Source organism: Microcaecilia unicolor, chromosome 10 (assembly GCF_901765095.1).
Source record: "Microcaecilia unicolor chromosome 10, aMicUni1.1, whole genome shotgun sequence".
NCBI classification, from domain to species: Eukaryota; Metazoa; Chordata; class Amphibia; order Gymnophiona; family Siphonopidae; genus Microcaecilia; species Microcaecilia unicolor.
In genome coordinates, this window is record NC_044040.1 from 36755165 (window position 1) to 36773275 (window position 18111).

Genomic DNA, 18111 nt, shown 5'->3' on the forward strand with positions numbered 1-18111 from the left:
TCTAGGGCTCCTGTCTTCCACAGCTCTTCCTGCAATACAAAATGTCTTCTTAGAGGTGGTGGTAGGAGGAACATACAGGATCCCCCATGCAAATTTTGCCAGTTGTGGCCAGCATGGTTGTTTTTTTAAAAAAAAAATCAAAATATCACAGTCTGCATCACTCCAACATAAATAATAGTCCAGTTTATTAACAGGCTTCAAAGTAGAAAATAACACAGGGACAAAGTTTGTCCCCGTCCCATTCTCTAGTGTTAAGGTCATTTCACTCTTAGCTTCATCCTCCTATAATTTTTCCTGTCCAACCTCCATTATGGTACAGTCTTCAGTCAGCAAGATGCTTTCTTCATTTAGCTTTCCCTTGGACAAGAATGCCATAGCACTTTTGTCCAGGCCAAAAATCATCCTAATAGCATCCAAAAACGCTTTACTATAAGTCATTCTGATGCTCACTGGAGCTGTCATCCTCTACAAAAAAGGTTCAATGTTACCTGTATGTCCTGCATATCTTGCACAAGAGCTGACATCTGACAAGCTACACACTCTATATTATTATTATTAGCATTTGTATAGCGCTACCAGACACACGCACCTAATGCTGACAAGAAGTACTGTCACTACAATCTCAACATAGTGTCTGTGCACACCCGTCATTGATTTCATAACAATAAGGACAGATATTATGCGAGTTTTCCAGACAATGTAGACAAAATGCAGCCCATGGATGCCAATAAAAACTTCATTTTTATAAGACATCTTTGGTTGCACTCTGGTTCCCTTGGTCATCTCCAGTGTCTTGTGTTGTACTTATTACAGCGTGCCATGCTTCCAGACATCAAGCGACCCTTAAACCTCATACAGTAGAACTGAGGCACCGCACGCTATACAATACCCCAAACACAACATGAGAACACTGCAGGTTTAAGAGCTGAGACAAGGTCCCAGACAGATATAATGTGCTCATAAAGCAGTATTTACTAGTTTCTACAAGAACTTCTGGGAAAAGTATAATGGCATTTTATCTATAGTGCAGGAGTTTCCAAATCTTATTTGCATGCCTGAACAACCTCGTATGATTTTATTAAACCCAAATCACCTCTATTCTACTCCAAATTCTAACTTAAACAGTATATAATAATGTGATTATTCAACACCAAGCACTGCTGCTTGAGAGAACACTTCTAAAACCAACTAACATAATGGGAAAAATGTTTTGTTTTAAATAAGTGGAATAAAAAAATGACAATTCTTCAATTCAAAGCAAAAGTAACATTCAGAATATCTTCTACAGAGCAAGAAGTACCTTTATAGAAGAGATTACACATCCCTTAAGAGAAAACTCAAATTTTCTTGAAAGTTATTTGGATTTCCAGATCACTCCATCAAATATTGAAACTAAGTAACATTCAAGGGGAATTGTTATTGTTTCCGATGGTTTGGATCCACTTTAATGTATTGACCTATGGCAATTCTGTTACCTCATTAGTTGTAAAAATCTACACCCACTATTATCAGCATTAATCACAGCTTCTCCTCCAAAGGAAATTCTCTCTTGTATGCTGTGCACTATGCTAAGCAGGGATAGCGAGTTGGAGTCAGAAACAACTATGGGTGTACCGACTGCAGCTCCAAAAAACAACATAGAACATTTACAATATATGATACATTTATAATTTTATACCTCTGTATTTTTTTATCCTAGATCTAAAGTACTAGTAAATATAAGGTATATTTACCAGTATTTTAGATCCAGAACAAAAAATTTAAAGCCTAGTATCAGTAGGAGTCAGAGTCAAAGGTTTGGTGCACCGGGAGGAAGTGACGTCACAGGGAAGCATGGTCGCCTAGCTTCTTGGCTCCCTCACCCTCCACTGAATCATTGGGAAAAAAAGCGATCTAACGAGAGAAAGGCATATTAAAAGCTAGCGGATTCCTCCTCTAAACATCTGACATGAGTAAAACCGTTTCTACGCGGAAAAAAGAAGCGGAAAAAAGAAGCGGAAAAAGCATGGCGAGTAAGGCCGCAAAGCACCGCGAATCTCCTGAGCGCGCCTCCCCGTCGGACTCGGATTCAGTGCTATCCATGTCTGAAACGCAAGCCCCTCCTCCAAAAAAAGGTATGACCGGCGAACTCCGCAAGTTTCTCTCCAATATTCAGATGGAGAATAAACATTCCAAAGACGAAATATTGGAGCGGATGGACACGCTCAGTGCCGACCTTAGGGAGCTGGGGGGCCGAATGGAGGAGGCAGAACTGAAAATAGACGAACACGCTGAAACTTTACATAAACATGCAACTCTGCTACAAGAGATGGAACATAAAAATGCACATTTGGAGTACAAATTAGATGACATTGAGAATCGGGGACGGCGGAACAATCTTCGCTTTCGTGGCGTCCCTGAGGGCGGCGAAATTGAAAATGTAGTGGAGATAGTGCAAAATCTTTGTTCCACCTTGCTGGGCCCTGAGGACGGAGAATCCCGGTGTGAATTGGACAGAGCACACAGAGCACTGGGGGCACGAAAGGAGCAACAGACACGTGACATCATCGTGAAGTTCCATAAATATGAGACCAAGGAGAGGGTTTTGGCATCGGCCAGAAAGAATAAGACCTTGGAATACGGAGGAGCTCAGATCCAGGTTTACCAAGACCTGTCGCAATACACCCTCCAGTTAAGAAGGCAGATGAGACCAGCGCTGGAGATCCTGAACAAACATCAAATACAGTATAGATGGGGATTTCCCTTCTCCCTGAATTTTACGTTGAAGGGCACTAAGCATCGGGTGCAAACCCTACAGGAGGCATGGGAGGCCTTGCATGCTGCTGACCTTGTGCCTGCAAAAGCCCCTCCTGGAGCGGTGGCGCCCGCCACAAGGGCGAAACTTCAACGGTGGCAAAGAGTTCCAGAATCACCTAAGAGAAGCAAGCAGAACCGCTGAGCAGGACTGTGTAGGTTCGATGGGGAAGCAGAGACTGTGTTTTCAAAGATCTGGAGAGTGGAGGGTTGTCGTGAGCGCCGGTTCTGACCGGTGGATTGTGAGGCCTGTGATGAAACGGCCTCTAGCCATATCCTTAAGACTTATGTGAAGAAATGAATCGGTAATGACATGAATAGGATGTATATTGAACTATAAGGGACCCTGGATGGGGGCTCAAGGTGGGGGAGGAGGGGGAATTAGTGACTGTTTAGATCTGTTAAGAGTGGAGGGGGGGGGGGGTTGGACTCGGGGCCAGGGACTGTGTGGGAGCTGGGTAACTTCCTCGATTCCCACTTGAGGGTCATAGGCCTCTCATGTGGTGAGAATGATTGGGATGGGGGGAGGGGGGCTTCAAGGGGAAGGGGCGGGAGGGAGAAGGGGATATTGGAAGGGGAAGGGGAGGACAGGGCTGAGAACAAAGCTGATGTGGTACAGAGGGGTCATGGAAAGATGTTACAGGCTAACCCTGATTAACCAGTGATGGGCACAGATTTAAAGATAATATCCTATAATGTAAAGGGGCTAAATATGCCACAGAAACGACAGAAATTTTATACAGAATTGAAACAGCTTAGGCCACATGTGGCTCTCCTGCAGGAAACACATTTGAGGGGTAGACATGAAAGATTTCTCTCCCATTCAGAGTATCCAGTGGTGTACCACGCCTCAGCAGCAGAATCTAAAAAGGGGGGAGTAGCGATATTAATCCATGGAGCAGTTGGGGCACAGGTGATTAAGGTAAAGAGGGATCCGGGAGGACGTTATATCTTTTTACATATTAGAATTGAACAGGTGGACCTAACAATTGCATCTATATATGCACCAAATACCGGTCAGGCACATTTCCTTGAGAGAGTTAAAAATTCTTTGGCCACTTTTGCACAGGGCTCCCTTGTCATTGGTGGGGATTTCAATGCTGTGATGGATTCGAAACTAGATCGTACAGGAGTCCCTAGAGCTGAGGGTCAGAAGGACTCAGCGGCATTGAGATCTCTAGCATTATCACTAGGCACATTGGACTTGTGGAGGGTGAAACATCAGAGAGAGCGGGATTATACATTTTACTCACCAGTCCACAACTCCTACTCCCGTATCGATTATATTTTTCTAGATGCCACACTAGTGGAGTGGGGACCTGCAGCGGGGATAGGTAGCATGACCATTTCGGACCATGCCCCAGTGTGGGTAACTTTGCCAAATATCAGAGCAGAGCATAAGGATAAAAGATGGTCGTTAAACTTAGGCCTACTGCAGGTAGGGGAAGCGGTGGAAGGCTATAAAAAGATGCTACAAGAATATCTTGAGTTCAATCTGGAATCAGGGCCCCCGCTTAGCACGGTGTGGGATGCGATGAAGGCTGTGTCTCGGGGTTACTTTCTGCAATTGGCTAGCAAACAATCCAAGACCCGTAAGGCACAGATAGCGCGTTGTACGGAGGGCATTCGCCGGTTAGAGGCTCAACATAAGGCTAGCGGGTCTGCACGAGTCTTGCGGGAGCTTACTGCACAGCGGGAGCTACTCGATTCTATCTATTCAGAACAACTTGGTCTGTTACAAGCAAAGATAAGAGTGAGCTCGTATGAATTTGCCAATAAGGCGGGGCGTCTCCTAGCCATCAGAATGCGTCGGCAAAAAGCTGAGCGGACTATTTTAAAGGTACGTGAAGTAGGGGGGAGGGATTTAGATAAATCTGAACACATACGTAGGCGGTTTAGGGAATTCTACCAAGAATTGTACGCCCAAGAACTTAACCCCTCTCTGGACTTGGTAGACCAATATTTACAAGGCAGTGAGTTGTCCTCTTTGAGCCATCATCAGCAGGCTTTTTTAGAAGAACCAGTAACCCCCAAGGAAATTCAGGAGGCCATTCGTAGCTTGCCATCAAGTAAATCACCTGGGTTGGACGGCCTGCCCAACGAATTTTATAAGAAATTCGCCCCAGAATTAGCTCCCCTTTTAGCAGATTTGTTTAATCAGGTGGGGAGAGGGGGACCTCTGCCGATGTCTATGATGGAGGCATGGATAGCAGTATTACCTAAACCAGGAAAAGATAAGTGCGAATGTGGATCCTATCGACCTATATCGGTCTTAAATGCGGATGTAAAAATCCTGGCCAAGGTGCTGGCAAACCGGCTGGCCCCTATCCTCCCAGTGCTTATTCACCCAGACCAGACAGGCTTTGTCTCATACAGGAAAGCGATGGACAATATTAGGAGAGTGGTGGACATCATGTATCTAGCTAAGCGAAACCAGAAGCCGCTCTGTATTTTAAGCCTCGACGCGGAGAAAGCCTTTGACCGGGTTCACTGGCCCTTTCTGCATAAGGTATTGGAAACCATGGGGTTTGGATTGCAGTTTAGGAGGTGGATTCAGGCTTTCTATGAATCCCCAAGGGCCTGTGTCCGGGTCAATGGTGGAAATTCTGAGATGTTTACGTTGTACAGAGGCACCAGACAGGGGTGCCCACTGTAACCCTTGTTGTTTGCCATGGTAATGGAACCCTTTGCAGCCCGAGTGCGCTCGGATCCTAATATCTCTGGAGTCAGAATAGCAGATAGAACCCATAAAATAGCCTTATTCACTGACGACGTACTGATGCTGATAACACAGCCTTTAACCACCTTTCCACATCTTGAGAGCATAATAGCGGAATACTCTGCAGTATCAGGGTTTAAAGTTAACATGGCCAAATCAGAGGCCCTGAATGTGACGCTTCCTGAGGATGTGGTGGCAACTCTAAAGATCTCCACTCCATTCTGATGGGCTCATAAACAAATCAGGTATTTGGGAGTCAACCTGACTGGGGATTATTTGGAGCTCTTTAATGCCAACTATAAGGGTTTGGGTAAAATTATTGCGGAGGACCTAGAGCGTTGGGGAGAATTGGGAATATCATGGTTTGGGCGAATAGCTATTCTTAAAATGAACATACTACCACGCCTACTCTATCTTTTCCAGGTGCTGCCTGTGATGATGCCCAGGCGATTTATAGCGTCCTTACAAGATAAAATGGTGCGGTTCGTCTGGGCCGGAAAGCACCCTAGGTTGGCGAGGTCTCTGTTATACAAGGAGCGGAAGAGGGGGGGGGGGGGCTGGGGGTGCCCAATCTTGCTTGGTACTATAGAGCAGCACAAGGGAAAGCGGCACTCGAATGGCATCAGGATTATCCTGACCGTCAGTGGGTGCATATAGAACAACACTCCCTGGGCGAGAAGCCGCTGAGTGCAATTATGTGGTTACCAAAGTCTTTCAGAACTCTGGAGGAGCGAGCCTGCCCCTCTATAACTACAACACTTTATTACTGGGACAGCTTATTCCCTAAGAGACAGTGCATATTGACCCGAGAAACTCCTATAGCCTTTAATCCTCTATTCTTACCAGGTACCACTAAGGGGATATTTACTAAATGGTACGAGACAGGGGTGAGAAATTGGGGTCAAATGTTTGACGGGGACTCATTGCTGTCTTCTCAGGCCTTGAAGGATAGATATCCAGGGGTAGAGAGGGGTGAATTTGCATATCGTCAATTAGCACATTTTCTCCAGACTAAAGCGGTACGAGAAGTTTGCTACCTCTCGAGGCCTAATCAGTCACCTATACCTCATCATAAGTAAGCAAACAATTTGTAGTGAGGAGCACAGGAATAGATGGGAAAAGGAACTGGGCAAGTGCTTGGAAGAGCCTGAATGGGAGAGAATAGAAAGAAGCGTGGTGAGAGTGTCGACACATGTACCCCTGCAGGAGAACGCAGTGAAAGTATTATACAGGTGGTACCTTACACCTGCTCGTTTACAGAGGATATTTCCGTCTTCCTCGGGTATGTGCTGGCGGAGATGTGGCCATAGGGGCACAATGGGGCACATATGGTGGGGTTGTATCAAAATTCGTGCATTTTGGACAGCGGTCCACTTTAGGATGCAGAAATGGTTGGGAGGTACAATACCATGGGCCCCTGAGGTGTTTCTGTTCTCTGCTCGGATTGCAGGCTTAACAGCATGTAAACAGATCCTGGCGAAACATGTAGTGGGAATGGCAAGGGTGGTCGTAGCCTCACACTGGCGAAGGGAGGGGGTTCCCCCAATAACAAAATGGCTTCGCAAACTGAGGTATGTAAGTGAAATGGAGAGACTGATGGCTGAACGCAAAAATCAGATGGGAAAATGGAAATTGGTTTGGAACAATGTCCCCTCTGAAGATCTATCAGTATAGCATGTTGATTATCCGAATGTACCATGACTGTTAATGGTCAGCTGTGTCCTTTTGGAGGGAGGGTGGGTAGTGGGGGGGGGGGATTGTTAGATCGAGGGGAAGGGAAGGGGGAATAAAATGGAATAAAAGAAAAAATTTGAAGTTACGCGATGTTAATAATTGAATGATGAAACTGTTACTCACCACAGTGAAGAAACTGTTATTAGATTCTTTGTACTTACAATAGAGTAGCACTTAATTGATGTTTGTGCAATGTATGTTATGTTATGTTTCATTGAACAATAAAGACTTCTTTCAAATAAAAAAAAAAAAAAAGGTTTGGTGCACCGACTCCAAGTCCAAATCAAAAGTAATAATATACTTTCTCACTTCTATTAAAAGAAACAAGGTTAAAATGGTACTGGCAACTTTATTTATTCCAGAAACCATCTGAGGATCATTTACCCTAATAGTGAGCATCATAGCACCCTCCCCCCCACCACCCCCCAAAAAAGCTTTTTTTTTTTTAAAGAGATGTAGCACACAGCATAGGGCAGTTCTTAATATTCAAGAATGTTTGGCATATATACCATGATTAAAATCCGTATTTATTTGCATCCACATTTCCTGAGTTTTAAAGTCTGTGCAAACTGAGATAAAATATATTTGTTGGGGGGGGGGGGGGGGGGGAGGAATCAAACATCTAACTGCAAGGTTAACTATGCAGAAATTTCACAAATTATGCTTTGAAAACGGACATTTATTTTGGCCATCCGCTTGTGGAAAATTATGGCAGGAGTCAACAAGTACTACAGGTTACAGGAATTCAAAATGATGGTCATTTAAGTGACCCATAAGAATCTCTTAGAAAGCCAATAAAAACAAATACAGTAACATTTTTTAAATGGAAAAGGAAAACTTGAAAGCTGCAGAAAGACTACAACATGCTTCAATTCTGTGGTACCATATTTCCCCCTTTTCCTCTACAGTCTCTTCCTAGACTGGCCACTTACAGCTGCGTTGGAACTACTTCTGTGCCTGCTCATCTTTCCTTGTGGTTTTCTTTCACTCTAAGCATTTTCTTGATCTTTTATGAACTACTTTCCCAAAAACATATTAGTTAAAAAATATTGACCTCTGACCTTCTAAAAGAAGTAATTTGAGGACCGATTCACTTAATGTGGTAACAGTGGTATACATTAAGTACATCAACAAACATGTCATACATATGACAAATTTGTCATAGGCCACATTAGTTCTCAACCCTACCCAGTTGCATCCAATGGGTCCACTCCTCTCCCAACTTCACAATGCCCAATCTGATTAATGCCAAAAATGACTTGAATTTGGAGAATGGCATGATCATAGCTTTTTATTTTCTTAATTTTTAAATTTTCACCTTAGCCTGGGGGAATGACCTGTGGCCTGGGTCTAGTGGAGCCCTAGAGCTGCTGGGGACCAATCTGTAAAAGAAGCAACAAAATGATTGTAACTATAGCTAAAGACACCTTGTTACAAGTGCGTCAAGAAACTCTACAGTACCTGGAAGGAAGGATGAACAAAATTCCACATGCCAAGCTTGCTACTGCCTAATACAGCTGTCCCTGAAGGAACAGCTGAAGATTAAAGTGGCCACATGGGAGGTCTAGTAACCAGGGACAGTGTAAGAGGATGAGCTGACTCGCAGTTGCTACTTTTAAACTCTCTTTCCCATTGCAGCTATTGGCAATACAGTTGGTCCAACTTCTGCTGAGGGCTATCTCAATTAGAAGTCAGGTTGCCCCCATCTGAGCCAGGAAGGGCTGTGCTGTGTCTGTGGCAACAGGCCTACTGCCCCCTCAGCTGCATTAGTCAGCAATTCAAGGCCTAATGGGGCCTATTCCCTAGTAATACGTATTAACTTTAGTGAAAAAGTCCCAAAATAGAAGCGAGCTTAGGTGAGTATGAAGGAATCCTTAGAGGGGAAGACATGAAAGGAAACCCAGATATCAACTGAGGTCTATGGCTTTGCAACAGAAGTACATTGGGCAGCTAGCACCCAAATGGCCTAATCTGCAGTCATATTTCTAAAACAAAGCATCAGATTTACAGAATGACAAAGTATTCCTTTAAGCAGGACATTTACGCTGCATTGCACGGGTGTAACAGCACTTAAATATCAGAAATTTCCATTCTGAGAATGCAGGTAAACATCTTCCACAATAAAAGGTCATTAGCACACCTGCTCCGTAATGTAAATCCGGAAAGGCTTTATTTTAAGTTGCCCTGTACTTTTTTTTTTCTATTTCAGGTTTTCAAGTTCTTCAAGCATGAACTTTGCTTCATCTTGATACATGTTTCAATATAGGTATAGGAATCTGCTGCTAAAATAAAATCTGGGGAAAGGTGGGGGTTTTCCCCCCCTTTTTGTTAGCTCCGAGTATTAATTGGATGTGGGCAAATAAAGGAAAAACAGATCAATGCTCTGAAGAAGCAGTATGTTACTGTGTTCAGTCTCATGTAAAAAATATGCTCTTTACAATCATATTTAAACTTTATACATGTTGACAAAATGCATCACAAATAAAACTAAACAGCAAATTTAACAAACAATATACAAGAAAGAGCAATATGTGTGTGTGTGTATGAGATTTTCCTGCTCTAGAAAACAGAGAAAAGTTATCGCACGGGAAAAGTTACAACACTAAGGGACACAGTCTTAAAATATAGCTGTGGTTTTTCTAAGTCACATATTTGCACTACAATAAATTTTGTGTTAAAGTCCTAAGATCAAAGCTTAAAACAATGAAAATGTTCCCACCATGTCCTTCTGTCATGGCAACAGTTAAACAACGTTTTAGAAATGGGTCTATTACTCAAAAGACTGGCTATAGGTCTACAAGTGAAGCTGCAGCTATATCCATCCCCAGGGTGTACTGCATTCATCATTGATAGTATGGCCTGTATCGAGTTTGATCAGGATGATGTGGTCCAGGAATCGGGGCTTGAGAAGGTGGAGGGCCTTGCATTCGTGGAGGTGGTCCCCTTGGAGCAGGCCACATACCAGGGCTCAGGCCCCCAGGCTGTGTGAAAGGAGGGCTGAGAGTTCCTTGATCTTCATTGAACTTCGGCAATGAGTTAGGATTGTAGTGACGAGGAGGGGGAGCATTTACAGGTGGGCCACCATGTTGAGGGGGAGGTCCTGGAGGAGGATGATTCATATATGGAGGCATCTGGGCAATAATATGTCCAGGGGGAGGAGTAATTGGCGGTGGAGCAGATGTCATTGGTGGGGGTGGAGCCTGGCTGTAAACTATATGAGGGGTAGCTGCTGCCTGGGGAGGATGCTGCATTGGATGGCTTATTGGTGGAGGTGGAGGAGGGGGTGGTGCATAGTGCTGCTGGGGAGGCATGATATGATGAGGGTGGGTTACCACTGGTTGACCTGGATATTCAGGATGGTGGTGAGGAGGGCCTGGGGCAGGCGGAGGTGGCTCTCGAGCCCCAGAACTGGAATCATCCTGAATAGGGACAGTTATCAAATTGCTATGCTTTCTTGTAGAAATCCGAAACGTGTCCTGATTCACTGAACGAGGCGGCGCCATGGCCATCTCAGCTGGGGATGCCCGCATGTCTTCATGCTGCTGATTATAATGCTCATGTGGCACATGCTGGATCGGAGGTGGTGGCATCAGGATGTGTGGCTTTGGTGGAACATGACTCATATGGTGCTTATCCGGTGGCATTATGAATCGATCTGGAATTTCTGCAGGAGGTGGCGCCATTGGTGGGTGAATGGGCTCAGGCTGAGGCCGTGTAGCCGGTTTTGCAGCTCTCATGTGTCGGTGATTGATGTGAGCCTGCAAGTCTCTCTGAGACAAATACGTTCTTTTGCACCCCTGCACAATGCTACACATGAAGAGAGAGCCTCGCATACATTGCTCAATTCGCTGAACAGGGTCACTACAGCTAAATAAGAAAAAAAGCACACATTACTTAAATCAAACAGCAATTACATTTCTTTCTGGATACTTCTGAGGACGACAGGAAGCTTACTTTTACTGACATATCAAAGCCAGTAAGTCTTCAATTGGAGTCCTACTTTACAATGAGTGGGCTTGGTAACAATATGTTAATTTTCTATAAAGCAAATAAAAAAATAACACCTCCAAAAACAGATCAAATGATGTTTACAAAAAACAAAAACACACTCCTGAAATACTATATTATAGAAGCCAAGATTTTAGCTCAAAAAATTATATAAGTGAAAAGAGACTCTCATAATGAATATCCGAGTCATCTATGCAGTCCACTGTGACATTATAAGGGGCATTTTTGATAAAACGTCCAAAATCGAGTGGTTAATATTGCCATTTTTTAACCTCTTTTTGGTTCGAAAGTTGCCTTTTTCTAGACATTCTGTATTCAGTGCCTTTTTCTTTTGGGACCATTTTGGAAAAGAAACCCGTCTAAGAGAAAAATGCTCAAAAACCAGCCACTGAACATAAGAATAGCCATATTGGGTCAAACCAATGGTCCATCTAGCCCAGTATCCTGCTTCCAACAGTGGCCAATCCAGATCACAAGAACCTGGCAGAAACCCAATAGCAACATTCCATGCTACCAATCCCAGGGCAAGCAGTGGCTTCCCCCATGTCAGTCTGAATAACAGACTATGATGGACTCTTTCTCCAGGAACTTATCCAAACCTTTTTTAAACCCAGATACGCTAACTGCTGTTACCACATCCTCCGGCAACAAGTTCTAGAGCTTAACTATTTTTCAAGAGAAATTTTTTTTCCTCCTATTTGTTTTAAAAGCGTTTCCATGTAATTTCATCAAGTATCCCCTAGTCTTTGTACTTTTTGAAAAGCTGAAAAATCAATTCATTTTTACCATTCTACTCCACTCAGGAATTTGTAGACCTTAATTATGCCACCTCAGCTGTCTCTCCCAAGCTGAAAACCTCTTTAGCCTTTCCTCAAATGAGAGGAGTTCGATCCCCTTCATCATTTTGGTTGCTCTTCTTTGAGTCTATTCTAATCCCACTATATCTTTTTAAAGATATGGCGACCAGAATTGAACACAATACAATATTTAAGGTGAGGTCGCACCACACAGCAATACAGAGGTATTGTAATATTCTTGGTCTTTTTTGCATCCCTTTCCTAATAATTCCTAGCATTGTTTGCTTTTTTTGGCCACTGCTGCACAATGGACAGATTTCAGCATATTGTCTACAATGACACTGAGGTCTTTTTCTTGAGTGCCGATTCCTAAGGTGGACCACAGCATCAGGTAACTATGATTTGGTTTCTTCTTCTCAATGTGCATCACTTTGCATTTGTCCACATGAAAATTTCATCTGCCATTTGGATGCCCAGTCTTCCAGTTTCCTAAGGTCTTCCTGCAATTTTTCACAATCCACATGTGTTCCGACACCTTTGCATAGTTTTGTGTCATCTGCAAATTTAATCACCTCACATGTCGTTCCGATTTCCAGATCATTTATAAATCTGTTAAATAGCAACGGTCCCAGTATAGATCCCAGCAGCACTGTACTCTTCACTCTCCTCCACTGAGAAAAATGGCCATTTACCACAAGGCTAGTCCAGGGACCTGCCTGCTGCTCTAACTAGAATGGCCATCACATCTGAAGCTATCAGAGCCTAGTATGTACTGTCACATCTTAAGGGGAGGGAGGGGCTCTGTGACCACTGGGGATATAAGAGAAGACTATGCCTTAATCCCTCCAGTGGTCACTGGGTCATTTAGGGCACTTTTTGGCAATTTATTCTTGATTGTAATAGGTCTAGCCAAAAACATCTTAATTTTGGCCCTAGGCATTTTTGTTTTGTTCCATTACTGCAGAAAAATGTGTATTTTCTGGTGCTGCCCAGGTCACACCCAAACTCCTCCCCCCCCCCCCCCCCCCCCCCCGAAATTGGGACGAACTATGGAGAAAAACGTCTAGGGTCAAAATTCTGAACTTGGGACATTTATGAAAGAAAAATGTCCAGCTGCCACTTCATGATGTTTTTTGGGCCTTTTTTTTTTTTTTTTAAATGTGAACTTACAGAATTTAGAAGTCCTTTTACTAAGGTGTGCGAGTGTTTTTAGCTCATGCTAAACGCTAGAGACACCCATAGGAATATATGGGTGTCTCAAGCATTTAGCACACACTAAAAACACTATTGCGTCTTTGTAAAAGACCCCCCCAAATGCACTCTTTCACTTAAAGAGGACTATGATTAAATCCATATGTGAGTCTAAATAGCAGCTGTAACCCTTGGACTACCTACATAGATGACCCAGACATTCAATGAGAGCCTTTCGCTTATATAATTTTTGGGGGCTAATATCTTTGCTTTTATAATGTAGTATTTCAGGATCATTTTCTATTAAAAAAAAAACATTTGCTATCACTGAGCTGGACCGCTTCACTAATTCTCAAAAACATTATTTTGGCATAAAAACTGAAATTACCAGTAGAGGTCACTAATTTATCCCTTCTCGGTTATAAAAAATATCAACCACCAAAAAAAGCCACTTACAATACAAATAAAATCTGAAAAAGTTAAAAGAGCACTTGCGTGTGCACTGTCACATTACATTAAAACATGGGGCATGTGCACTCCAAGACTATTTTATGTCCTATTGGATTACTACACCATCAACTGAGCAAAAGGATTTCCAACATGCTTACCCTGGGCATATCTTGTCTCCTTTTTTCTCGTGCTGACTTGCACAGTCATAGCAGAACACGTGCTTGCATGGGATCTGGGTAAACAGAAAAAAAAAGGACAGTTACATCTTAAGCAACTGAAAATTCATGAAATGCTTTTCTTACGCTCTTCACCCCAAAATGACAAGGGCCACTGGCAGTTTATGGACTGGAAGATTTATTGAGGCATAAACCTTCAAGTATAACAGTCCACATAGTCACATGCATTCCTGTCTATCTTGCATTCTGTAAATCAGTGGTTTCCAAACCTGTCCTGAGGAAGAACCAGTCAGTCGGGTAATCAAGCCAGCTGCAGTGAATATGCTAGAGATAAATTCCCCGAGACTAAGCTGATCTCGTGGACATCAGCTGAACTGCCACCAGTTTCAAAGCCTGCAGCAGCAGAAAGAAGGGAACACTGGATACTTTCCTGGCACCAGCTAAGTAATACTGGTGGCAGAGGGGGAGAAGAGGAGAATAAAGCATGGCTCTGAAATTTAAACTTCCAGATTAGCCAGATGTGTCTGAGCTTGTGAAACCCTACTCTGAGGTCCCCAGTCCAGGACGACACTAATTTTCAGGATCTGTGCTAACTTCCCACTGACACTGATTGACGTTAATGAGAACCTGAAAATTTGTTTCACCTCTGGGAGTACAGTAACATTTCATTTGGTACAGTCTGGTGCACTGGAAGTAATTAGAATGCATTTACATACTAACTGTGCAGTGGTTTACTCCCAGGTTAGTGCTGAGTTTGTGCGTACTATACTTGCTACATTGGAAGTAATCATAGTGCACACAAAATTAGATTTGAGCAGTTATTACATCAGACTCTTAGACTGTATGATCTCTGGTGCAGGGAAATTCCTAATGCAACTGAACTATAACATGCCTTAAGCTTGGAGTTTGGAAAGTCTGGTAATTAAACTCAATTTTTAAAACACTGTAAATATTAATTGATGTGTATGTTATATATTTTTGTTGTATAGGTGTTTAAAAAAAAAAAATAGAGCAGACAATCTTCAATATCCAATGTGGTAAAAGCAAAGGAACAGATCTGAAGAAATCTTACATTTAAAAGGAATTTATTTACTACAGCTGCAAGTTGTGCTGCAGAGTGTGATGAGAGAGAGCTCTTATCACATAGGTTATACCTATGCCACATACCTAGTGGCCTTTGCAGCCCTGCAAAGGGCAAAACACGGCCCACGTCGGGCATCTGGTCCTTTTATCTATCGTAGTGAATAAAATCCTTTCAAATATAAAGTGTTTCTACAAGATGTAGTTACAATTGCATTCCCTTGCTCCCTTAACTCTAGTCACACAAACTGCATCTGCCTGCAGAATTCTTCTAGCATGCCTCTTAAATCCTACACCATGCAACAGCCAGCACAGCTCCCCCTAGGGGCTGGGAGAACTTATTCTACCGCAGTCCAAGCTCATGTGTCAAAGAAGTAGCAGTATTCATGTCTGGGAATGCAACCCAAGAATCTCACATAATCTACACTGCACTAGGACTCCTGTGCACTTCTCTGGCTTAAAGGGTGTAACAATTCTTACCATACGTCCATAGACTTTAATAGGCAACCCACACTTGTCACAGAAATGGACAGGCATATCATCTTTTTCTCCCAGAAGGTTTATCTATAGAAAAATAAAATTACAGTTATCTAGAATTAACTCAGAGCTCAATGAAAATCAGTTAATTTCTCTAGAAAAAACAGTGAAAACTAAAAATCCACATAAGCTACCGAGAAGCAAATTGTCATCATGCATCAACTCTGTGGTTAAGTAAGCTCTCTGCCTACTATACTGTCAAGAAGCAAACTTATTGCTGCAATAGTGATCGGCACATACTGCCTGGCTACACCTGCATAAAAATATTTACACCAACATGGAAAAAAAAAAAAAAAAAAGGCTGATGATTCTATTTGTGAGGCTGTGCTTGCCCCCCCCCCCCCCCCCCCCCCCCCCACCACCACCAGAAAGATGCCGCCTTACACAATTGCCCGTTTGGCCTGATGGTTAGGGCAGCCATGAAACTACATTTCAGGCAGTATCAAATAGCAACAATATGGAAATCCCTCCTTTGGATCTATTTCCATTCAATGGTGAGAGACTCATCCATACAAAAGGATCTGCATTCACAACCTAAGCCACTTAGATCCCTACAAAAGCATCTCTTATCAAGAGAAATTTGAAATCCAAGGCTTTCTTCTCATCTTGTGCGGGGTCAGAAGGACAACTCCCTTAGCCTCAGAAGTATCTTGATGGGGAATGAGAGTGGAGCTGAACACAAAGTAAAGAATATAGAACTTGTGTTCAAACCCAAGAAAGAAAACAGACATCCATAAATGTAAAAAAAAATATACATTTCTCCCCAATCATAGCACACAGTACTCTAAAGTTTGCTAATCTTGCTCCGAGTAATGTTAGAAGCGTACACTCAATTATCAGTTTAACGCCTGCTTTATTTTATTTTTGTTACATTTGTACCCCGCGCTTTCCCACTCATGGCAGGCTCAATGCGGCAGGCAATGGAGGGTTAAGTGACTTGCCCAAAGTCACAAGGAGCTGCCTGTGCCAGAAATCGAACTCAGTTCCCCAGGACCAAAGTCCACCACCCTAACCACTAGGCCACTCCTCCACTTTATCATCCATCACCTGCCAGCAGCCAAATGTAAACCAAAGGGTGCAATAAGGGTAGGTAAAATCTTTAGCAGACAGCACAACTCTACCTTGCACTGTAAGAGCAGCACTGTAACTGGTTTTAACAGCATACCTCTAAACTCTCAAAAGTTATACATCCCCAAAACATTAATGCACAAGGTGTAGGGGAGGGGGGAACCATTGACTAAAAAGGTGTGCATGCTGGCGCATAAGAACCATCTGGCCCACCCAGTCTGCCCAGTTGCTCCTGCCTTCCTTACTCCTAGCCGAGGTATCTCATCTTCCAGCTATATAATCCTGAGTGGAGGAGTAGCCTAATGGTTACTGCAGTGGTCTGAGAACGACTCTGGGCAAGTCACTTAACCCTCCATTGCCCCAGGTACAAAATAAGTAAGTATCTGTATATAATATGTAAACCGTAAACCACTTTGATTGTAACCACAGAAAGACAGTATATCAAATCCCATCCCCTTTCAGCATCTTAGGGCACCACACTTTCCTATCCTAACTCTTAACCCCTTCTTACTGTGCTAAGGGCATCTCTCCCAGCTGTCAGGCACACAAGCCTCACCACCTGCAGGATACTGTTCCTTCTCTCTAGATGTGAAAGATTCAGCAGCTGCACCTTCACAGCACGCACCCAAGACAGATATCAAAAACACTAAATTGGCACAATGGTACCTTAAAGTCCCAAAATATGTGTCCAGGAAATCTTCTTTGGCTGCCAAATACATCCCCTACTTTGCAGTCATACCTTTCATCTTCTTTGTAGTTAAATCCTTCAGGAATAAAAGGGAAAACACATAAAAAGAAGTCTGTATTCAGCTGCACCCTACGCCTGGAATAGACTTCCTGAGCCCCTACGTCTTGCCCCATCCTCGACCATCTTTAAATCTAGATTGAAAGCCCACCTCTTTAACATTGCTTTTGACTTGTAACCACTCGCCTCCACCTACCCTCCTCTCCTCTTTCCTCTACACATTGATTTGCTTGCTTTATTTTTGTCTATTAGATTGTAAGCTCTTTGAGCAGGGACTGTCTTTCTTCTATGTTTGTGCAGCGCTGCGTACGCTTTGTAGCGCTATAAAAATGCTAAATAGTAATAGTAGTAGCTGGAATTCACAAAGTACGTTCTTTAGCTATCAGACTACCAGAGTGGGACATTTCTGCACAATCTATTTTTTCTTTTTTTTATTTATTGGGATTTATTAACTACATTTATGATGAGATTCACCCAAGGTGGTATACAGTAGGTACAGCTTAACATCAAACTTACAATTTTATTAACAGCATAATAGTAAAATGAACAAATATAAACATAAATGAAAAAAAATGAGGTAAACTTGAAAACAGCAAATTGAAATCTAATAATAGGATTACCATGAAACAGGATCAAAAATATACACATTTAACAGCACTGAAATTCAAATAACAATGATAAACTACAATGTCAGCATAATATTAATGAAATAAATAATAAGCATTCATTAAAACATTCAAATAACATTGCTATGATACTAATGCTTTTCTACAATGCTGAGAGGCCAAGTGCAGATATATAGATGTGGACAAA

The 18111-nt window shown here is 42.7% G+C and overlaps 1 protein-coding gene and 1 long non-coding RNA gene across 2 annotated transcripts in view; one reads left to right on the plus strand and one right to left on the minus strand.

The window, feature by feature from the left end:
* On the plus strand, positions 1-14429 carry LOC115478924. Its single transcript, XR_003943594.1, has 3 exons — positions 1-250; positions 12848-12854; positions 14419-14429. It is a non-coding gene; the product is annotated as an uncharacterized LOC115478924 (long non-coding RNA).
* The window catches only part of LOC115478923 (E3 ubiquitin-protein ligase Hakai), a 22622-nt gene continuing 12578 nt past the window's right edge, over positions 8068-18111 (minus strand). The window contains exons 3-6 of the mRNA XM_030216574.1: positions 17220-17317; positions 15429-15512; positions 13851-13924; positions 8068-11113 (exon numbers count right to left, since the gene is read on the minus strand). Coding sequence (XP_030072434.1) covers positions 10090-11113; positions 13851-13924; positions 15429-15512; positions 17220-17317 — 1280 coding nt within the window. The 3' untranslated portion in view covers positions 8068-10089. The remainder of the gene's footprint in view (positions 11114-13850; positions 13925-15428; positions 15513-17219; positions 17318-18111) is intronic.